General features: G+C 47.9%; 1 protein-coding gene across 1 annotated transcript; it reads right to left on the bottom strand.

Annotated features, from left to right (window-relative positions):
* Positions 1-729: 729 nt before the first annotated feature.
* LOC139584906 (fibrinogen-like protein 1) lies at positions 730-21,276 on the bottom strand. The gene is made up of 6 exons (XM_071417255.1): positions 20,581-21,276; positions 17,186-17,408; positions 13,540-13,677; positions 11,838-12,054; positions 8,615-8,810; positions 730-3,950 (listed from the first exon to the last, which is right to left on the bottom strand). Exons 1-6 carry the CDS (start codon positions 20,953-20,955, stop codon positions 3,804-3,806), a joined length of 1,296 nt encoding a protein of 431 aa, XP_071273356.1. The 5' UTR covers positions 20,956-21,276; the 3' UTR covers positions 730-3,803.
* Positions 21,277-24,248: the final 2,972 nt, after the last annotated feature.

Here is a 24,248-nt window from a genome sequence, read left to right as displayed (position 1 = left end):
CACATTCCCAGCTGCTCTCCCAGCCTGGCATTGGATCCAGCCCCATCCCGACGCCTCCTTGAGAAGGAATTTCGGGATCCAGGGGCTTCACTGGGAATTCAGGACTCCGGGACGGGTCTCCCTTCCCTTTTCCATCCCCGAATTCCATAAAAATCCCTCAGGATGGATCCTGAGTGTCCTTGATCCCAGAATCCCGGAATGGTTTGGGATGGGATCCATGGACCTTCAATCCCATGATCCCAGGGACACTTCCCACCATCCCAGGGTGATCCAAATCCACCCTGGGACACTGCCAGGGATCCAGGGATTCTCTGGGAATCCCAGCCCAGCCAGGAATCCCTTCCCAGGATCCCAGCATCCCAAGCTCCCCTTTCCCATTGGAAGCCATTCCCTGGCTCCCTCCAGCCCTTGCCCCAATCCCAGCTCTCCTGGAGCCCCTCTGGGTCCAAGGATTTCCTGGATCCTCCTGGAATAAAAGGGAGGAATTTGCACCTGGGATAAAAGCAGTAATGGGATCATTAATTAATTAATTAATTAAGCTTCTGCTTATTAAGTGATTCATTAATCCCTTAGCAGGGTATTGCTTATCCAGGAAGGATCATGGAATTTTGGCTGGTGATCCAATGGGAACGTTCAGATCCAAAACACATCCAGGAGAATCTTGGGAATACCTCGCACCCTTGGAAACTTTTCCAAGGAAAACCAGGAGCCAAAAAAGATTGGTTCATTCTCTGGGAATTATTTATTCGCGGGTTGCTTGGAAGGCAACTTTTCCATGGATTTATCCATAAAAAACGACATTCCAGGGAAAACAGAGTCCGGAATATCAGAAAGAATCCACAAGGAGAGCACCAAGAGGGAAGGGAGTGGTTGGAAGGGATAAATCCATTTTTCCCTCCTCAGAAAACATGGAATAGGAAAAAAGGTCATTTAATTAAATATTAATTGAGTTCAATATAAATTAAATTAAATTAAATTAAATTAAATTAAATTAAATTAAATATTCATCACCAAGTGCATGGAGGGCGGAGCCGAGTCCCAGATTCCAAATCCAGATCCTGGGAAAAGGCAAAGCCAGGAAAAAAGGAGGGTTTCCGGCTGGAAGTACCCATGGAAAAATTAAAATTAATTATTCAAATTAGCCAAATCAATTCTAATTATCCAGAGTAAGGCAGTGGAAAAAAATGGGGAAAATGGAAGAAGAAATGGAAAAACTTCCCAGTTTGGTTTTTTGGTTTTTTTTTTTTGCTTTGGAATCCTTGCATTTGGAATATTTTTATTCCCAAGGGTGTGGAACGCAATCCTTCCTCGTTTTCCTGTGATTCCATCTCTGGGAATGAACCCTGGATCTCCCAGTTTCCCTCGGAGCGGATTCCCTGCATCCCCGCGGCTGTGGATCTTCGGGATCTTCGGAAACGGGATGCAAATCCTCAGGAATAAAATCTGCTCCATCAAATCCCACGGGGAAAACCCCCCCAGGAGCGCTTCCATTGCTTCCCTTGGGAAATTCCATTGGGTTGGCGGGCACGGAACTCCACACGGATCAGCCCGGAGCTGATTCCCAGCGCCCGAAATCCTGGATTTAGTCTTGGGAATGCCCTTCCCGGGAATCACCTCCACATTCCCAGGAGATCTCCCACACTGGAGCACTTGGATTGATTCCCCATTGGATCCATTCCCTTCCCAGGAATCACCTCCACATTCCCAGGAGATCTCCCACACTGGAGCACTCGGATCGATTCCCCATTGGATCCATTCCCTTCCCAGGAATCACCTCCACATTCCCAGGAGATTTGGATCCTGACTGGATCCATTCCCTTCCCCAGAACCACCTCCACATTCCCAGGAGATCTCCCAGACTGGAGGACTCGAATCAATTCCCTATTGGATCCATTCTCTTCCCAGGAATCACCTCCACATTCCCAGGAGATCTCCCACACTGGAGCACTCAGATCAATTCCCCGTTGGATCCATTCTCTTCCCAAGAACCATCCCCACATTCCCAGGAGATCTCCTATGTTGGAGCACTCGGATCGATTTCCCGTTAGATCTCGTTTGGATCCATTCCCTTCAAATTCCCAGGAGATCTCCCACATTGGAGGACTCGGATCGATTCCCTGTTGGATCCCGGTTGGATCCATTCCCTTCCCAGGAATCACCTCCACCTTCCCAGGAGATGTCCCATGTTGGATCCCTGGGATCAATTCCCGGTTGGATTCTGGTTGGATCCATTCCTTCCCCAGGAATCACCTCCACATTCCCAGATTTGGATCCTGATTGGATGCATTCTCTTCCAAGCTGGATTTAGTCTTGGGAATGCCCTTCCCAGGAATCACCTCCACATTCCCGGGAGATTTGGGTCCTGCTTGGATCCACATTCCCAGGACATGTCCCACGTTGGATCAATTCCCCATTGGATCCTGACTGGATCCAGAATCACCTCCAAATTCCCAGGAGATCTCCCACATTGGATGTCTTGGATCGCTTCCATGCTGGATCCCTGTTGCATCCATTCCCTTCCCAGGAACCACCTCCACATTCCCAGGAGATCTCCCACGTTGGATCCCTGGGATCAATTCCCGGTTGGATCCTGGCTGCATCCATTCCCTTCCCCATTCCCAGGAGATCTCCCACACTGGAGCACTCGGATCAATTTCCCGTTGGATGCCAGCTGGATCCATTCCCTTCCCAGGAATCACCTCCACATTCCCAGGAGTTGTCCCATGTTGGAAGATTCAGATCCATTCCCTTCCCTTCCCAGTTGGATCCATTCCCTTCAAATTCCCAGGAGATCTCCCACATTGGAGGACTCGGATCAATTCCCCGTTGGATCCCAGTTGGATCCATTCCCTTCCCAGGAATCACCTCCACCTTCCCAGGAGATCTCCCATGTTGGAGCACTTGGATCAATTCCCCGTTGGATCCCAGTTGGATCCATTCCCTTCCCAGGAATCACCTCCACATTCCCAGATTTGGATCCTGATTGGATGCATTCCTTTCCAGGCTGGATTTAGTCTTGGGAATGCCCTTCCCAGGAATCACCTCCACATTCCCAGGAGATTTGGGTCCTGGTTGGATCCACATTCCCAGGACATGTCCCACGTTGGATCAATTCCCCATTGGATCCTGATTGGATCCGGAATCACCTCCAAATTCCCAGGAGATCTCCCTCATTGGAGGACTCGGATCGCTTCCATGCTGGATCCCTGTTGCATCCATTCCCTTCCCAGGAACCACCTCCACATTCCCAGGAGATTTGGGTCCTGGTTGGATCCATTCCCTTCCCAATCATCTCCACCTTCCCAGGAGATCTCCCACATTGGAGGACTTAGATCAATTCCCTGTTGGATTCCGGTTGGATCCACTCCTTCCCCAGGAATCACCTCCACATTCCCAGGAGATCTCCCATGTTGGAGCACTCGGATCAATTCCCGGTTGGATTCTGGTTGGATCCATTCCTTCCCCAGGAATCACCTCCACATTCCCAAGAGATTTGGGTCCTGGTTGGATCCATTCCCTTCCCAGGAATCACCTCCACATTCGCAGGAGATCTCCCACACTGGAGGTCTCAGATCGCTTCCATGCTGGATCCCTGTTGGATCTATTCCCTTCCCAGGAACCACCTCCACATTCCCAGGAGATCCCTGGGATCAATTCCCTGTTGGATCCCCGCTGAATCCCATTCCCACAAAACCCAACGGCACCAGCTTGGCCCATCCTGAATCCACTTCCCGGCGCCATTCCCGGCCCTCCCTTCCCGCCATCCCGTGGGAGGCGAAGCCGGGGCAGGTCCCGGGCGGGCGTCACGGGGAGAGGCGGGGCCGGAAGGCGCGGGGCCGGATCATCATCACCACCTTGCGCAGGGAATAGTAGTCCGTGTCCTTCCAGGAGTACCACACGATCCCGTCCGGGCCCAGCAGCCTCCGGTTCTTGATGGAATAGCGGCCGCCCTGCGGGGGGAGCAGGGAAAGGAGATCAGGTAAAAAAAAAAACACAAAACAACCCCAAAATACAACAAAAAAATCCAAAATACGGCAAAAAAACCAACCCCAAAATACAGACATATTAACAAAATCATAGAAACAACATAATCGGTAAAGAATAAAATAATTTGGTTTGATTCTTACTCGGTTTTTAAAAATTTAATTGCTTTTAATAAAATGCTGGTTTGTAGCCTTTTAAAGGTTTAAATCGACTTTACCTTTCTCCTAATCCTGGGTCACGACAAAAATTAAATCCATTATAATTATAATATAAAATAATATATAATTCATAGTAATTATAATAATTATTATTAACAATAATATTTATTATTTCTATATTTCTAAACATTTGTATATATTTTATATATTTTATGTATTTTATATATATTTATATATTTTATAGATTTTATAGATTTTATATATTTATAGATTTATATAAATTATATGAATCTATAAATATATAATAATTATAAAATACAAAATAATAATACTGTTATACATTATAATAATATAATAGTAACATTATAATATAAAATAACTATAATACTATTAAAAATTTTATAATATTAATATTATAATATTAATATATACTATACATTAATATTATTATTAATATATTAATAATATTAATATCAAAATATATTAATATTAATATACAGTATATATATTAATATATATACTAATATACTAATATATACTAATATATAGTATTATATACTATACTAATGGTATTATTAATAATATTTATCAATATTATTATATTAATTAATTTTATTATGATACATAATAATATTGTTAAAATAATAATAATATTGTTAAATAATAATAATAATAATAATAATAATAATAATAATAATAACACCAAACCCACTCATCAACACATTATTTAAGAAATCTCAAAATTGAAAAAATAATGAAAAATTAAATTAATTTAATTAACATAACTGAACAAAATTACAACTTTAATTTAACAAAATTAAATTAATTAATATTAATTAAAGTAACGAACCAAAACCACTATAAGTGGAAAACACTTGGAAGCATTTTGGGATGGGATCATGGATAAAACAACCTCTTGGAAATACAGGAGCAGGACCGGAAATCCTGGGAATGGTTGGATTCAGCCCCGGAGAACTTCTCCAACCTCAACAATTCCGGAATGATCTCCTTGGGAATGAGGGATGGGATCCAGCCATGCCAGGGGAGGTTTGGCTGGATTTTGGTGGATTTTGGGCAGATTTCCCATTCCTGGATGGACTTTGGAGGACACGGATCAGTGTCAGCATCGGAAATGCTAGGAACACTTGGATTTGGCCTTGGAGAACTTCTCCAATCTCAACAATTCAGGAATGATCTCCCAGGGAATAAGGGACGGGATCCGGCTGTGCCAGGGGAGGTTTGGTTGGATTTTGGTTGGATTTTGGTTGGATTTTGGTTGGATTTTGGTTGGATTTGGGGCAGATTTCCCATTCCTGGATGGATTTGGGAGGACACAGATCAGTGGCAGCATCAGAAATGCTGGGAATGCTTGGATTCAGCCTCGGAGAACTTTTCCAACCTCAACAATTCAGGAATGATCTCCTTGGGAATGAGGGATGGGATCCAGCCGTGCCAGGGGAGGTTTGGGTGGATTTTTGGTTGGATTTTGGGCAGATTTTGGGCAGATTTTAGGCTGATTTCCCATTCCTGGATGGATTTGGGAGGACACGGATCAGTGTCAGGACTGGAAATGCTGGGAATGCTTGGATTCAGCCCCAGAGAACTTTTCCAACCTCAACAATTCAGGAATGATCTCCTTGGGAATGAGGGATGGGATCCAGCCATGCCAGGGGAGGTTTGGTTGGATTTTTGGTTGGATTTTGGGCAGATTTTGGGCAGATTTTAGGCTGATTTCCCATTCCTGGATGGACTTTGGAGGACACGGATCAGTGGCAGGATCGGAAATCCTGGGAATGGTTGGATCCAGCCTCGAGGAACTTCTCCAATCTCAACAATTCCGGAATGATCTCCCAGAAAATGAGGGATGGGATCCAGCCGTGCCAGGGGAGGCTTGGCTGGATTTTGGTTGGATTTTGGTTGGATTTTGGTTGGATTTTGGGCAGATTTCCCATTCCTGGATGGATTTGGGAGGACACAGATCAGTGGCAGCATCAGAAATGCTGGGAATGCTTGGATTCAGCCTCGGAGAACTTTTCCAACCTCAACAATTCAGGAATGATCTCCTTGGGAATGAGGGATGGGATCCAGCCGTGCCAGGGGAGGTTTGGGTGGATTTTTGGTTGGATTTTGGGCAGATTTTGGGCAGATTTTAGGCTGATTTCCCATTCCTGGATGGATTTGGGAGGACACGGATCAGTGTCAGGACTGGAAATGCTGGGAATGCTTGGATTCAGCCCCAGAGAACTTTTCCAACCTCAACAATTCAGGAATGATCTCCTTGGGAATGAGGGATGGGATCCAGCCATGCCAGGGGAGGTTTGGTTGGATTTTTGGTTGGATTTTGGGCAGATTTTGGGCAGATTTTAGGCTGATTTCCCATTCCTGGATGGACTTTGGAGGACACGGATCAGTGGCAGGATCGGAAATCCTGGGAATGGTTGGATCCAGCCTCGAGGAACTTCTCCAATCTCAACAATTCCGGAATGATCTCCCAGAAAATGAGGGATGGGATCCAGCCGTGCCAGGGGAGGCTTGGCTGGATTTTGGTTGGATTTTGGTTGGATTTTGGGCAGATTTTGGGCAGATTTCCCATTCCTGGATGGATTTGGGAGGACATGGATCAGTGTCAGCATCGGAAATGCTGGGAATGGTTGGATTCAGCCCCGGAGAACTTTTCCAACCTCAGCAATTCCAGGATGATCTCCCAGAAAATGAAGGATGGGATCCAGCTGTGCCAGGGGAGGTTTGGTTGGATTTTGGGCAGATTTTGGGCAGATTTTGGGCAGATTTTAGGCTGATTTCCCATTCCTGGATGGATTTGGGAGGACACGGATCAGTGGCAGCATCAGAAATGCTGGGAATGCTTGGATTCAGCCTCGGAGAACTTATCCAACCTCAACAATTCCGGAATGATCTCCCAGGAAATGAGGGATGGGATCCGGCTGTGCCAGGGGAGGTTTGGTTGGATTTTGGTTGGATTTGGGGCAGATTTCCCATTCCTGGATGGACTTGGGAGGACACGGATCAGTGGCAGCATCGGAAATGCTGGGAACACTTGGATTTGGCCTTGGAGAACTTTTCCAACCTCAACAATTCCGGAATGATCTCCTTGGGAATGAGGGATGGGGTCCAGCCATGCCAGGGGAGGTTTGGCTGGATTTTGGGCAGATTTTGGGCAGATTTCCCATTCCTGGATGGACTTTGGAGGACACGGATCAGTGGCAGGATCAGAAATGCTGGGAACACTTGGATTTGGCCTTGGAGAACTTCTCCAACCTCAACAATTCCGGAATGATCTCCCAGGGAATGAGGGATGGGATCCAGCTGTGCCAGGGGTGGTTTGGTTGGATTTTGGTTGGATTTTGGGCAGATTTCCCATTCCTGGATGGATTTGGGAGGACACGGATCAGTGTCAGCATCGGAAATCCTGGGAATGGTTGGATTTGGCCTTGGAGAACTTCTCCAATCTCAACAATTCAGGAATGATCTCCCAGGGAATGAGGGATGGGATCCAGCCGTGCCAGGGGAGGTTTGGTTGGATTTTGGTTGGATTTTGGTTGGATTTTGATTGGATTTTGGGCAGGTTTCCCATTCCTGGATGGATTTGGGAGGACACGGATCAGTGTCAGGATCGGAATTGCTGGGAATGCTTGGATTCAGCCTCAGAGAACTTCTCCAACCTCAACAATTCCGGAATGATCTCCTTGGGAATGAGGGATGGGATCCAGCCGTGCCAGGGGCGGTTTGGTTGGATTTTGGTTGGATTTGGGGCTGATTTCCCATTCCTGGATGGATTTGGGAGGACACGGATCAGTGGCAGGATCGGAAATGCTGGGAATGGTTGGATTCAGCCCCAGAGAACTTTTCCAACCTCAACAATTCCAGGATGATCTCCCAGAAAATGAAGGATGGGATCCAGCTGTGCCAGGGGAGGTTTGGTTGGATTTTGGGCAGATTTTGGGCAGATTTTGGGCAGATTTTAGGCTGATTTCCCATTCCTGGATGGATTTGGGAGGACACGGATCAGTGGCAGCATCAGAAATGCTGGGAATGCTTGGATTCGGCCTCGGAGAACTTCTCCAACCTCAACAATTCCAGAATGATCTCCCAGGAAATGAGGGATGGGGTCCAGCCATGCCAGGGGAGGTTTGGTTGGATTTTGGTTGGATTTTGGTTGGATTTTGGTTGGATTTTGGTGGATTTTGGGCAGATTTCCCATTCCTGGATGGACTTTGGAGGACACGGATCAGTGTCAGGACCGGAAATCCTGGGAATGGTTGGATCCAGCCCCGGAGAACTTTTCCAACCTCAACAATTCCACAATTCCAGGAGCAACCCCCTCCCTCCCTCTCCATCCCGCTTTTCCTTGACATCCATCCCTTTTTTTTGGGGGGCGGCGTGGCAAAAAGAAATCTCCAACCAGGAAAAAAGGAAAAATTCCCCAAAATTCCCCAAAATCCCCTCCCTTTCACCTTGTAGTAGACGCCGTTGAGGTTGGAGAAGAAGCACTGGTGGTACCACCAGCCCCCGTGGGAGATCTCGGCGCAGACGTTGCCGGAGTCCGGGGTGCTGAAGCTCCTCTTGTCGTGGTACCAAGCGAAGGAATCCTCCACGGTGCCGCTGAACCCGTCCACGTGCAGCCGGTAGAAGTTCTCCTCGTCCTCGATGCTGCCAAGGATTGGGGGAGAAAAAAAACAAAGGAATTTTTCATTTTTCTCCTTGGGGTTGTCAGAATTCTGTCGGAATTTTCATTTTCGAGCCTGGGCTATTTTATTGCCTTTCTGTGGGAGGGGATTTGGGAGTTTCGGGATGAAAATTCTGAATTTTCTGAATTTTCTGAATTCTGAATTTTCCTCGTCCTCGATGCTGCCAAAGTTGGGGGGGGGGGGAAAACAAAGGAATTTTTTCCTTGGGGTTGTTGGAATTCTGTCGGAATTTTCATTTTCCAGCCTGGGGCACTTTATTGCCTTCTAAATTTGAGAATTTCGGGATGAAAATTCTGAATATTCTGAATATTCTGAATACAATGCTGCTGGTGGGGGGGGGAAAACAAAGGAATTTTTCCTTGGGATTGTCGGAATTCTGTCGGAATTTTCAGTTTTTCATTTCCCAGCCTGGGGTACTTTATTGCCTTTCTGTGGTCGGGAATTTGGGAATTTTGGGATGAAAATTCTGAATTTTCTGAATTTTCTGAATTTTCTGAATTCTGAATTTTCCTCGTCCTCGATGCTGCTGGTGGGGGGGGGGGGGGAAAACAAAGGAATTTTTCCTTGGGATTGTTGGAATTGTGTCGGAATTTTAATTTTCCGTTCCTGAGGTGGGGTTGCTCTGGCTGTGTCCCTGCTTGGATTGATCTCCTTGAAAAATCAAGGATGAGGAGGTTTTTATTTCCTTTCTGTGAGATGGGTGTGGGAATTTCGGGATGAAAATTCTGAATTTTCTGAATATTCTGAATATTCTGAATTTTCCTCATCCTCGATACTGCCAGGGAGGAAAACCAAATGAATTTTTCCTTGGGATTATTGGAATTCTGTTGGAATTTTTCATTTTCCAGCCTGGGGATTGGGATTTCCTGAGGCCGGGCTGCTCTGGCTGCGTCCCTGCTGGGATTTATCTCCTTGAAAAATCAAGGATGAGGAGGTTTTTATTTCCTTTCTGCGGGATGGGTGTGGTCGGGAATTTGGGAATTTCGGGATGAAAATTCTGAATTTTCTGAATATTCTGAATTCTGAATTTTCTGAATATTCTGAATTCTGAATTTTCCTCGTCCTTGATGCTGTCGGTGGGGGGGAGGGGGGGAACCAAGGAATTTTTTCCTTGGGATTGTCACAATTCCATCAGAATTTTCATTTTCCAGCCCGGAATTGGGATTTGCTGAGGCCGGGCTGCTCTGGCTGTGTCCCTGCTGGGATTTATCTCCTCGAAAAATCAAGGATGAGGAGGATGTTTTTCCCCTTTCTGTGGGATGGGTGTGGTCGGGAATTTGGGAATTTCGGGGTGAAAATTCTGAATTTTCAGCCCAAAGATGAGGGAGTGAAGCAAGACTGGGAAGCCACGACAAAGGAATGTGGGAGCCTTGGGAAAATCCCATTAATTATCCGGAGCTCCCCACTTAAGGAGCCTCCCAGAGATTGTTAATTAGTGGAATCACTAATTGTGGAATTGTGGAATGGTTTGGGTGGGAAAGGACCTTAAAGCCCATCCCATTCCAACCCTGAACGCTCCCAGAATCCCAGGCTGCTCCAGGGATATGGCAGGGCATGGAATGGGATGGGATTGGAGGGCCCTTCCCACCCAAACCGTTCCGGGATCCTCTGGAGCTGCTGGGATGGCTCCGGGATGGAATTCTGTCCCAGCAGAGAAATACTTTGGGATGTGGCTCCAAGGGAAAAAAATAGGATCCAGGGAATCCTTGGAGACTTTTCCAGAGGGGCTCCAGGAGAGCTGGGATTGGGGCAAGGGCTGGAGGGGCAGGAGCCAGGGAATGGCTTCCAGTGGGAAAGGGGAGCTGGGGATGGTGGGATCTTGGGAAGGGATTCCCGGCTGGGCTGGGATTCCCAGAGAATCCCTGGATCCCTGGCAGTGCCCAAGGGTGGATTTGGAGCACCCTGGGATGGTGGGAGGTGTCCCTGGCATCATGGGATTGAAGGTCCATGGATCCCATCCCAAACCATTCTGGGATTCTGGGATCAAGGACATGCAAAGTCCATCCTGAGAGATTTTCATGGAATTTGGGGATGGAAAAGGGAAGGGAGACCCTTCCTGGAGTCCTGAACTCCCACTGAAACCCCTGGATCCTGAAATTCCTTCCCATATTTGGGATGGGGCTGGATCCAACGCCAGGCTGGGAGAGCAGCTGGGAATGTGCAGCTGGATCAGGGGAGGATCCAGGGAATCCTTGGAGCCGCTTCCCCATCCCAAAGGGGCTCCAGGAGAGCTGGGATTGGGGCAAGGGCTGGAGGGGCAGGAGCCAGGGAATGGCTTCCAGTGGGAAAGGGGAGCTTGGGATGCTGGGATCCTGGGAAGGGATTCCTGGCTGGGCTGGGATTCCCAGAGAATCCCTGGCAGTGTGCCAGGAAAGGTGGGATCACCCTGGGATAATGGGAGGTGTCCCTTCCCATGGGATGTGATGAGGTTGGAAATGTCCCTTCCCACCCAAAACATTCCAGGATTTCAGGAGCCCCGAGCATTTCCAGGAGAAACAGGGAATGGGACAATCCCGACACTCCCGGTGCCTCTGGAATGATCCAGGGTGTGGCTGATGCAGCTGGGAAAATAAACCACAGGAAAAGGGGAAGGGCTGGAAATTCCAAAGGATTCCAGGAAATCATTGAGTGGAGACGAAAAATTCCAAACTGGGAAAAATTTTGAGTCCCCTTTGAGGAATGTTGGGACAAATCCCTCAAAATCCTCGGATTTTTGACTCAGCACTCAATAGCTGGGGCCAGAAAAACCGGGGAGAATGCCGGGGATTATCCATGGGATCCTACACCTCCTTCCTCCATGGATTTGGAATTCGGGCGCGGCCGCACATTCCCTGGCTCACATCCAACTCCCATCCCAACTTCCATCCCAAATTTGGGGTGAAATCCAGGCGGGAAGGGAAGGAGAGGCCGGGCTCAGCCCGGAAACTTCCCCGGACGGAATTCCCGTTTCCCGGGGGTTCGGAATCCCGGGAATCATCCCGGGTTTTACCTGAAGACCTGGTAGAAGGCGTGTTTGTGTTTGTTATTCCAGTCCTCCAGGTCGATCCTTAGGGAATAATCCCCCTGGCTGGTCATCCTGTGGATGTTGTCGTTGCCCAGCCAGAATTCCCCGTTGAGGTCCCCGAATCCTTCCTTGTACTCGTTCCAGGTCCGGTTGAAATCCACGGATCCGTCCTGGCGCCTCTGGATGACGGTCCAGCCTCCCCCTGCCGGGAAAACGGGAGAATCCAGGGGGAAACCCGGAGCGCTCCAGGCAGATCCGTCGGGCAAAAGCGGAGTTCGAATCCCTGGAGTTGTCCAGGAGGGCTGGGATTCTGGGATTTGGGAGGAATGGGTGGAAGGGCAGGAGCCAGGGAATGGCTTCCCGCTGGGAATGGGGAGACTGGGGTGGGATTTTGGGAAGGGATTTCCGGCTGAGCTGGAATTCCCAGAGAAATCCCAGATCTCCAGCTGGAGAGGGGTTTGGGGAAAGGGCCTGGAATGGCAGGACAGGGAATGGCTCCCACCATGGCCAGAGGGTCGGGAATTTTGGGATTTTGGGATCTCGGGAAGGAATTCCTGGCTGGGAGGGTGGGGAGGGGCTGGGCTGGAATTCCCAGAGAATCCCTGGATCCCTGGCAGTGTCCAAGGAATGGTTGGAGCACCCCGGGATTGTGGGATTGAGGGTCCATGGATACCATCAATGGGATTCTGGGATCAAGGACACTCAGGATCCATCCCCAGGGATTTTTATGGAATTTGGGGATGGAAAAGAGAAGGGAGACCCTTCCTGGAGTCCCAAATTCCCAGTGAAACCCCTGGATCCCGAAATTCCTTCCTGGAGAGGAGTTGGGAAAAGGGCCTGGAATGGCAGGACAGGGAATGGCTCCCACCATGGCCAGAGGGTTTTTGGGATTTCGGGATTTTGGGATCTTGGGAAGGAATTCCCGGCTGGGCTGGAATTCCCAGAGAATCCCTGGCATTGTCCAAGGGTGGATTTGGATCACCCTGGGATCATGGGAAGTGTTCCTGGGATGGGATTGAAGGTCCATGGATCCCATCCCAAACCATTCTGGGATTCTGGGATCAAGGACACTCAGGATCCACCCCCAGGGATTTTTATGGAATTTGGGGATGGAAAAGGGAAGGGAGACCCTTCCTGGAGTCCCGAATTCCCAGTGAAGTCCCTGGATCCCAAAATTCCTTCCTGGAGAGGAGTCAGGATGGGGATGGATCCAATCCAGGAGAGCCGGAGAGGGATTTGGGAAAAGGGCCTGGAATGCCAGGACAGGGAATGGCTCCCACCATGGCCAGAGGGTCAGGATTTCAGGATTCGGTAAGGGATTCCTGGCTGGGCTGTAATTCCCAGAGAATCCCTGGGATCCCTGGGAGCATCCAAGGAAAATTGGATCACCCTGGGGGATAGCGGGAGGCGCCGGGATTGGAACGGGACGAGATTTAAGGGTCCTTTCCCACCCCAACCATTCCAGGATTTAGGATTCCCCGCGCCTGCCTTGAACTCAAATCCCGGAATATCCGCATGAGACCCACCAGGATCATCCCGGGACGCCCCGGAATTCCCACCGGAGCAATTCCCAAACCCCCCCCGGATCCCCGGCAGCCTTAGGGAACCATCCCAGCTCCCAGCCAGCCCTGGAATCACCGGGATCCAACAACAACAACAACAAAGAAATCCCTCGGGAATTCCGGACCTTCCGTGTCCATCTCGCAGAGGACCTCGATGGGAATTCCGCGCACGGAGGGCAGGATGCTGTAAATCCCGGATCTCCGGAGCCCGTTGGAGTAGACGGAAGCGCAGTCGATGGGACAATTCCGGCCGTGCTTGATTTCTGGGAACGGGAACGGGAAAAGGGAGACGCGGTTACGGATTTTCCCATAAATGTGAAAAAGTTGGGAAAAGAAAATCCCTGGATTTGGGGGTTCAGGGGTGAAATTTTGGCAATGAGGGTGCAGGTTTCAATGGTCACTGGGGATTTTTGCGGAGTTTTCCAGAGCTTAGAGGAGATTATTTCAGGGAGAATCCCAAATGATTCCAGGGAAAATCTGAAATTATTCCCGGGAGAATCATAAATTATTCCAGGAAAAATTCAAAATTATTCCTGGGAGAATCACGAATTATTCCGGGAAAAATCTGAAATTATTCCAGGGAGAATCATAAATTATTCCAAGCAAAATCCGAAATTATTCCAGGGAAAATCCCGGAATTATTCCAGGCAGAATACCAAATTATTCTGGGGATAATCTGAAATTATTTCAGGGAGAATCTCAAATTATTCCAGGGAAAATCTGAAATTATTCCCGGGAGAATAGAAAATTATTCCAGGAAAAATTCAAAACTATTCCTGGGAAAATTTGGAATTATTCCAAGCAAAATCCGAAATTATTCCAGGGAAAATCTCGGAATTATTCCAGGCAGAATACCAAATTATTCCAGGGATAATCTGAAATTATTTCAGGGAGAATCTCAAATTATTCCAGAGAAAATCCAAAATGATTCCTGGGAAAATACCAAATTATTCCAAGAAAAATTTAATTTGTTCTGGGGAGAATCTGAAATTATTCCAGGGAAAATCCGAAATTGTTCTGGGGAGAATCACAAATTATTCCAGGGAAAATCTTAAATTATTCTGGGGAAAATCTGAAATTATTCTGGGGAGAATACCCAAAAACCTGGAAAAAAAATATTCACTAAAACCAGAGAATTTACAAAAAAATGTTCAGTTTTAAGTGGAAAAAATTAATTTTTTATGGTAAAAACTTCAAATGTCTGGGGATTTTTTGTCGGCTTTTGGATGGAAAACATTCCCTGGATTTGGGCAAACTCCAGGTGTGATCCTGAGCGCATCCCACATCCACGGAGCTGGAAAAGTTATGGAAACCCCCACGGATCTGGGATGGAGCGGGATCCCACCACCATTCCCGATCCCATTCCCGATCTCATTCCCGATCCCATTCCTGATCCCATTCCTGATCCCATTCCTGATCCCATTCCCCATCCCATTCCCCATCCCATTCCCCATCCCATTCCCGGCCCCATTCCTGGCACCATTCCTGATCCCAATCCTGGCCCCATTCCTGGCCCCATTCCCGATCTCATTCCCGATCCCATTCCTGATCCCATTCCTGATCCCATTCCTGATCCCATTCCTGATCCCATTCCTGATCTCATTCCCGGCCCCATTCCTGGTCCCACTCCCGATCCCATTCCTGACCCCATTCCCGGCCCCATTCCCGGCCCCATTCCCGATCCCATTCCCGGTCCCATTCCCGATCCCATTCCTGGCCCCATTCCCGATCCCATTCCCACCACCTGCATGCTGCATCTCTTCCTGGAAAAGAACCAAAAATCCCAGCCAAAAAAAAGAAAAAAAAAATCACTAAAACCAGAGAAATTTTTAAAAAATGTTGTGTTTTTAAGAGGGAAAAAAGGAATTTTTTCATGGTAAAAGCAGATTTCTGGGAATTTTTGTGGGGGTTTTTTGGATGCCAGGATTTGTGCAAACTCCGGGTGTGATCCTGAGCACATCCTACACCCACAGAGCTGGAAAAGCCATGGAAGTCTTCACAGAACCGGGATGGAGCGGGATCCCCATCCCATTCCCGGCCCCATTCCCGGCCCCATTCCCGATCCCATTCCCGATCCCATTCCCGACCCCATTCCCGATCCCATTCCCGATCCCATTCCCACCACCTGCATGCTGCATCTCTTCCTGGAAAAGAACCAAAAATCCTAGCCAAAAAAAAAGAAAAAAAAATCACTAAAACCAGAGAAATTAAAAAAAATAAAGTTGCGTTTTTAAGAGGGAAAAAAGGAATTTTTTCATGGTAAAAGCAGATTTCTGGGAATTTTTGTGGGGGTTTTTTGGATGCCAGGATTTGTGCAAACTCCAGGTGTGATCCTGAGCGTATCCTACACCCACGGAGCAACAGAAGTTTTCACAGAACCGGGATGGAGCGGGATCCCCATCCCATTCCCGGCCCCATTCCCGGCCCCATTCCCGGTCCCATTCCCGATCCCATTCCCAATCCCATTCCTGGTCCCATTCCCGATCCCATTCCCACCACCTGCATGCTGCATCTCTTCCTGGAAAAGAACCAAAATCCCAGACAAAAAAAAAGAAAAAAAAAATCACTAAAACCAGAGAAATTTTTAAAAAATGTTGTGTTTTTAAGAGTGAAAAAAGGAATTTTTTCATGGTAAAAGCAGATTTCTGGGAATTTTTGTGGGGGTTTTTTGGATGCCAGGATTTGTGCAAACTCCGGGTGTGATCCTGAGCACATCCTACACCCACAGAGCTGGAAAAGCCATGGAAGTCTTCACAGAACCGGGATGGAGCAGGATCCCCACCCCATTCCTGACCCCATTCCCGATCCCATTCCTGATCCCATTCCTGACCCCATTCCCGATCCCATTCCCGGCCCCATTCCCGATCCCATTCCTGATCCCATTCCCGATCCCATTCCTGATCCCAATCCTGAACCCATTCCCGACCCCATTCCCGATCCTATTCCCGATCCCATTCCCACCACCTGCCTGCTGCATCTCTTCCTGGAAAAGAACCAAAATCCCAGACAAGAAATAGAAAAAAAATCACTAAAACCAGAGAAATTTAAAAAAAAATCTTGCATTTTTAAGTGGGAGAAAGGGAATTTTTTTCATGGTAAAAGTACGTTTCTGGGAATTTTTGTGGGATTTTTTGGATGCCAGGATTTGTGCAAACTCCAGGTGTGATCCTGAGCGCATCCTACACCCACGGAGCTGGAAAAGCCAATGGAAGTCTTCACAGAACCGGGATGGAGAGGGATCCCCATCCCATTCCCGACCCCATTCCCGATCCCATTCCTGATCCCATTCCCGATCCCATTCCTGACCCCATTCCTGGCCCCATTCCTGATCCCATTCCTGATCCCATTCCCCATCCCATTCCCACCACCTGCATGCTGCATCTCTTCCTGGAAAAGAACCAAAAATCCCAGCCAAAAAAAAAGAAAAATAAAATCACTAAAACCAGAGAAATTAAAAAAAAAAAAAGTTGCATTTTAAAGCGGGAAAAAAGGATTTTTTTCATGGTAAAAGCAGATTTCTGGGAATTTTTTGGGGGTTTTTTTGGATGCCAGGATTTGTGCAAACTCCAGGTGTGATCCTGAGCGCATCCTACACCCACGGAGCAACAGAAGTTTTCACAGAACCGGGATGGAGAGGGATCCCCACCCCATTCCCGATCCCATTCCTGACCCCATTCCCGATCCCATTCCCGATCCCATTCCTGATCCCATTCCCGATCCTATTCCCGGCCCCATTCCCGGCCCCATTCCCGACCCCATTCCCACTGCCACCTGGATGCCGCATCTCCTGCTGGGCGCGGATGTCGGCGGGGTGGAGGCAGCTGGGGTTCCTCCAGGCCCAGTCGGCCAGTGCCGAGATGTTGTTGATCTGCGCCTGGATGTCGTAGAGCAGCGTGGCCTGGATGTGCTGCAGCGTGCTGGATTCCCGGGAATGCTGCTCCAGGTCCTGCAGCCTCTGGAGCAGGCTCTGGTTCCGCCCCGCCGCCTCCTCCTGCTGCCAGGGGGGGGAAAAAAATATGGGAAAAATGGGATTGGGAATGATGGTGGGGTGGTGGGTCAAAGATGCCAAGGAATTCTCATGGTTGGGGTTGGAATTCTCACGGAGGATCCCAACCAGACTGATATTCCCAGGATTCTGTGAGAGGGCAGGGAAGAGCAGGTTGGGAGTGTGGGAATGCTCCTGACCCATGGCATGGGCGGAAATCCAGGCCTGGTGTGGGAAATGGAATGGGATGGATCCACAGCCTTTCCTAGGAAGGATCAGAGGTGGAGGGTGTTCCATGGATAAAGCTCAAGGGTTTGAGATGGGTTTTGAGGAAATTATCCCTGGAATGCTCCTGGTCCAAATTCCTGCCAAACTCCAGGAGCCAGAAGCGCCCACGGAATAAACCCCGTGGACATCAATTTTGCTTGGGATCTCCAGAGCTTTGGGAATGGGATGGAGCCACAGCCTTTCCTGAGAAGGAATCCCTGCCAAATTCCAAAAAAACCAGAACCGCCCCAAAGAACAAACCCCATGGGGCTGCGGCCTTGGACCTCACCTGGATCTCCAGGCCTTTGGGAATGGGATGGAGCCACAGCTCCTGCTCAGAAGGACCAAGGGGGAGATTCCACGGAAAAAAACCACAAAAATTTGGGATTGATTTTGAGGCAATTAACCCTGGAATCCAAGTTCCGACCCTGCCAAATTCCAGGAGCCAGAACCACCCATGGAACAAACCCCACAGGTGGCCACATTTACTTGGATCTCAAGGGCTTTGGGAATGGGATGGAGCCACAGCTCTTCCACAAGTTAAGGAGATTCCATGGATAAAATTCAAGGATTTGGGATTGATTTTGAGGAAATTAACCCTTGAATCCAAGTTCCAACCCTGCCAAATTCCGGGAACCGGAACCACCCACGGAAACAAACCCCACCGGGGCAGCCTGGACCTCACCTGGATCTCCAGGGCTTTGGGAATGGGATGGAGCCACAGCCCTTGCTAAGAAGGACCAAAGGAGGGGATTCCACAGATAACACTCAAGAATTTGAAACTGATTTTGAGGAAATCATCCCTGGAATCCAAGTTCCAACCCTGCCAAATTCCAGGAACCGGAAGCACCCACAGAATAAACCCCATGGGGCGGCCACATTGACCGAGATCTCCAGAGCTTTGGGAATGGGATGGACCCACAGGTCCTGCTAAGAAGGATCAAAGGTGGAAGAGATTCCATGGATAAAACTCAAGGATCCCTGGAAAGGATCAAGGATTTGGGATTCATGTTGGGGAAATTGTCCCTGGAATGCTACTGATCCAAATTCCAGGAACCGGAATTCCTGCCAAATTCCAGGAACCGGAAGCACCCATTGAATAAACCCTATGGACATCACGTTTACTTGGGATCTCCAGAGCTTTGGGAATGGGATGGAGCCACAGCCTTTCCTGAGAAGGAACTCAAGGATTTGGGGTTGATGTTGAGGAAATTATCCCTGGAATGCTCCTGGTCCAAATTCCTGCCAAATTCCAGGAGCCAGAAGCGCCCACGGAATAAACCCCGTGGACATCACTTTTGCTTGGGATCTCCAGAGCTTTGGGAATGGGATGGAGCCACAGCTTTTCCTGAGAAGGAATTCCTGCCAAATTCCAAAAAAACCAGAACTGCCCCAAAGAACAAACCCCATGGGGCTGCGGCCTTGGACCTCACCTGGATCTCCAGGGCTTTGGGAATGGGATGGAGCCACAGCTCCTGCTCAGAAGGACCAAGGGGGAGATTCCACGGAAAAAAACACAAAAATTTGGGATTGATTTTGAGGCAATTCACCCTGGAATCCAAGTTCCGACCCTGCCAAATTCCAGGAGCCGGAACCACCCACGGAAAAAACCCCGCAGGTGGCCACATTTACTTGGATCTCCAGGGCTTTGGGAATGGGATGGGGCCACAGCTCTTCCACAAGTTAAGGAGATTCCATGGATAAAACTCAAGGATTTGGGATCGATTTTGAGGCAATTAACCCTGGAATCCAAGTTCTGACCCTGCAAAATTCCAGGAGCCAGAAGCCCCCATGGAATAAACCCCATGGACTCCACATCCACCTGGATCTCCAGGGCTTTGGGAATGGGATGGGTCCACAACCCTTAAAAAGGTGGAGGACATTCCACCGGTGAAACTCAAGGATTTGGGGTTGATTTTGAGGCAATTAACCCTGGAATCCAAGTTCCAACCCTGCCAAATTCCAGGAGCCGGAATCCCCCATGGAAAAAAAAAACCCCAGGGACACAACATTGACCTGGATCTCCCGGGCTTTGGGAATTGGATGGAGCCACAGCCCTTCCATAGGTGGAGGAGATTCCATGGGTGAAATGCAAGGATTTGGGATTGTTCTTGAGGAAATTATCCCTGGAATCCAAGTTCCAACCCTGCCAAATTCCAGGAGCTGGGACCACCCACGGAATGAACTCCATGGGCGCCACTTTTACCAGGATCTCCAGGGCCTTGGGAATGGGATGGAGCCACAGCCTTTCCTGAGAAGGAACTCAAGGATTTGGGATTGATGTTGAGGAAATTATCCCTGGAATTTCCCGATCCAAATTCCTGCCAAATTCCTGGAACTGGAAGTGCCCATGGAATAAATCCGAGGGACGTTTTTACACGGATCTGCAGGGCTTTGGGAATGGGATGGATGCACAGCCCTTCCAAAGGTGGAGGGGATTCCATGGACAAAACTCAAGGATTTTAGACTGTTTTTGAGGCAATTAACCCTGGAATCCAAGTTCCGACCCTGCCAAACTCCAGGAGCTGGAACCACCCACGGAATGAACTCCATGGGCGCCACTTTCACCTGGATCTCCAGGGCTTTGGGAATGGGATGGATCCACAGCTCTTCCACAAGTTAAGGAGATTCCATGGATAAAACTCACAGACTGGGGATTGGTTTTGAGGCAATTAACCCTTGAATCCAAGTTCCAACCCTGCCAAACTCCAGGAACCGGAACCACCCATGGAAACAAACCCCACAGGGGGGGCCTGGACCTCACCTGTATCTCCAGGGCTTTGGGAATGGGATGGAGCCACAGCTCCTGCTAAGAGGGATCCAAGGTGGAGGAGATTCCATTCCTGCCAAATTCCCAAAAACCAGAACCGCCCCACCGAACAAACCAAACCCCCGACGACCCCTTGGACCTCACCTGGATCTCCAGGGCTTTGAGGCGGTGCCGGTGGTTGCGGAGCTCCTCCTGGAGCTCGGAGATGAGCTCGCGCAGCTCCAGGATCTGCTGCTTGCGCTCCTCGTTCTCGTGGAGCCAGTAGGAGACCTCGTCGGTGCAGCGGAACAGGTCCGGGCAGCGCTGCTCGTCGCCCTGCGGCAGCGTGGCCACGATGCGGCAGCGCCCGTCCGGCAGCACCTGGTTGCTGTACTCGCCGCACCGGATCAGTCCCGGCGATCCCCGGGGATCCTCGTGCTCCCGGTAGCCGGCGGGAAGGGATTTCCCCGGGGATTGGCGGATCAGAGAGGCCAGGAAGAGGAGGGAGAGCAAGGCGGCTTTTCCCGGTTGGAATTCCATGGGGGAGGCTTTAAAGACGGCTCCCGCCGATCCCTGGGAAATTTGGGGTTGTTTCCCGCAATTCCGAGAAGTTTGGATTTAATTCCCCAAAATCCCTCCCCTGAAAAAATATGGGATTTATTTCCTACAATCCTGGGAAATTTTTATATGCCAAAATCCCAGGAAATTCGGATTTATTTTCCACAATTTTGGGAAATTTAAATTTATTTCCTAAAATCCCGGGAAATGCGGGTTTACTTCCCACAATTTTGGGAAATTCAGATTTAATTCTCACAATTGCAGGAAATTCAGATTTAATTCCCACAATCCTGGGAAATTCAGATTTATTTCCCACAATCCCCCCCAAAATATGGGATTTATTTCCTACAATCCTGGGAAATTCTGTTATTTCCCACAATCCCAAAAATTGCAGATTTATATGCCAAAATCCCGGGAAATGTGGATTTATTTTCCACAATCCCGGGAAATGTGGGTTATTTCCCACAATTATGGGAAATTCAGATTTAATTCTCACAATTGCAGGAAATTCAGATTTATTTCCCAAAATCCTGGGAAATTCGGATTTATTTCACACAATCCCAAAAATTGCAGATTTATATGCCAAAATCCCAGGAAATTCGGATTTATTTTCCACAATCCCGGGAAATGTGGGTTATTTCCCACAGTTTTGGGAAATTTAAATTTATTTCCCAAAATCCCTGGAAATGCGGGTTTACTTCCCACAATTTTGGGAAATTCAGACTTAATTCTCACAGTTGCAGGAAATTCAGATTTATTTCCCACAATCACGGAAAATTCAGATTTAATTCCCACAATCCCCCCAAAAATATGGGATTTATTTCCTACAATCCTGGGAAATTTACAGTTATTTCCCACAATCCCAAATATTGCATATTTATATGCCAAAATCCCAGGAAATGTGGATTGATTTTCCACAATCCCAGGAAATGTGGAAATGTGGGTTATTTCCCACAGTTTTGGGAAATTTAAATTTATTTCCTAAAATCCCTGGAAATTCGGATTTATTTCCCACAATTTTGGGAAATTCAGATTTAATTCTCACAATTGCAGGAAATTCAGATTTATTTCCCACAATCACGGAAAATTCAGACTTGTTTCCCAAAATCCCAGGAAATGCGGATTTATTTCCCACAATCCCAAAAAATTCAGATTTATTTCTGTCAATCCCAAGAAATGTGGATTAATTTTCCGTGATCATGGGAAATTCAGATTTAATTCCCACAATTGTAGGAAATGCGAGGTTATTTCCTACAATCACTGAAAATTTGGATTTATTTCCCACAACCCTGTGAAATTAAGATTTATTTCCCAAAATCCCGGGAAATTCAGATTTATTTCCCACAATTTTGGGAAAATTCAGATTTATTTCCCAAAATCCCAGGAAATTTGGATTTATTTCCCACAATCCTCGGGAAATTCAGATTTATTTCCCACAATTTTGGGAAATTCAGATTTATTTCCCAAAATCCTGGAAAATTCAGATTTATTTCCCACAATTTTGGGAAATTCGGATTTATTTCCCACAATCTTTGGAAATTTGGATTTATCTCCCAAAATCCCGGGAAATTCAGATTTATTTCCCACAATTTTGGGAAATGCTGATTTATTTCCCAAAATCCTGGGAAAATTCAGATTTATTTCCCAAAATCCCGGGAAATTCAGATTTATTTCCCAAAATCCTGGAAAATTCAGATTTATTTCCCACAATTTCGGGAAATTCAGATTTATTTCCCAAAATCCTGGAAAATTCAGATTTATTTCCCAAAATCCCAGGAAATTCAGATTTATTTCCCACAATCTTTGGAAATTTGGATTTATTTCCCAAAATCCTGGAAAATTCAGATTTATTTCCCAAAATCCCAGGAAATTCAGATTTATTTCCCACAATCTTTGGAAATGCGGATTTATTTCCCAAAATCCTGGGAAATTCAGATTTATCTCCCAAAATCCCAGGAAATTCGGATTTATTTCCCACAATTTTGGGAAATGCTGATTTATTTCCCACAATCCTGGAAAATTCAGATTTATTTCCCACAATCTTTGGAAATTTGGATTTATCTCCCACAATCCCGGGAAATTCAGATTTATTTCCCACAATCCTGGAAAATTCAGATTTATTTCCCACAATCCCGGGAAATTCAGATTTATTTCCCACAATTTTGGGAAATCCGGATTTATTTCCCTCAATCCCTGGGAAATGCGGATTTTTGGGATTGGGGGTCACGGAGCACCAGTCGGGATCCGATCCCGTGAAATTCCAGGCTGGGATTGGTTGGGATCCTCCGCTCCCTTCCGGCTCCGTGGGCTGCAATTCCCTCCCTCTGGAGCGGTTTGGAAGGTGTGGAAATCGGGATGAGGTGAGCGAATCCTTGGGAATTCCGGAATTTTGGAATCAGGCCCGGAAGGAGAATTCCTGGGTGTCCCGGAATTCCGGCGTTTCCTGGGAATGGGAATCAGAGCAAAGGGGATGCGGGATGGAAAATTTTTTGGGAGCAACATCCAGAGGTGCTGCCAAAATTCCTGGATCCTTCCGGGCATTCCCAAGGAAACTCGGCATGGGTTGGATCCCACCAAACTTCCCAATCCCATCCCAGCCATTCCCAGGAAAAAAGGACATGGATTGGACACCCCCATCCCAACATTCCCAATCCCATTCCAGCCATTCCCAAGGATTCAGGATTCATGGATCAGACCCCTCCCAACATTCCCAATCCCATCCCAGCCATTCCCAAAGATTCTGGACATGGATTTGACCCCCTCAAAATTCCCAATCCCATTCCAGCCATTCCCAAGGATTCCTGACACGGATTTAACACCTCCCAACATTCCCAATCCCACTCCAGCCATTCCCAACGATTCCTGACATGGATTTAACCCCTCCCAACATTCCCAATCCCATTCCAGCCATTCCCAAGGATCCAGGACCCCTCCCAACATTCCCAATCCCATCCCAGCCATTCCCAAAGATTCTGGACATGGATTTAACCCCTCTCAACATTCCCACCCCATTCCAGCCATCCCAAGGATTCAGGACATGGATTTAACCCCTCCCAACATTCCCAATCCCATCCCAGCCATTCCAAGAATTCGGGATTCATGGATCAGACCCTTCCCAACATTCCCAATCCCATCCCAGCCATTCCCAAGGATTCCGGACACGGATTTAACCCCTCCCAACATTCCCAGTCCCATCCCAGCCATTCCAAGAATTCAGGATTCATGGATCAGGCCCCTCCCAACATTCCCAGTCCCACTCCAGCCATTTCCAAGGA

This window comes from Agelaius tricolor, unplaced genomic scaffold (genome assembly GCF_023055355.1).
Source record: "Agelaius tricolor isolate 1412-34295 unplaced genomic scaffold, bAgeTri1.0.p SCAF_68, whole genome shotgun sequence".
NCBI lineage: Eukaryota > Metazoa > Chordata > Aves > Passeriformes > Icteridae > Agelaius > Agelaius tricolor.
Note: the sequence above shows the minus strand (reverse complement) of the source record. Positions and strands in the feature narration are given on the sequence as shown.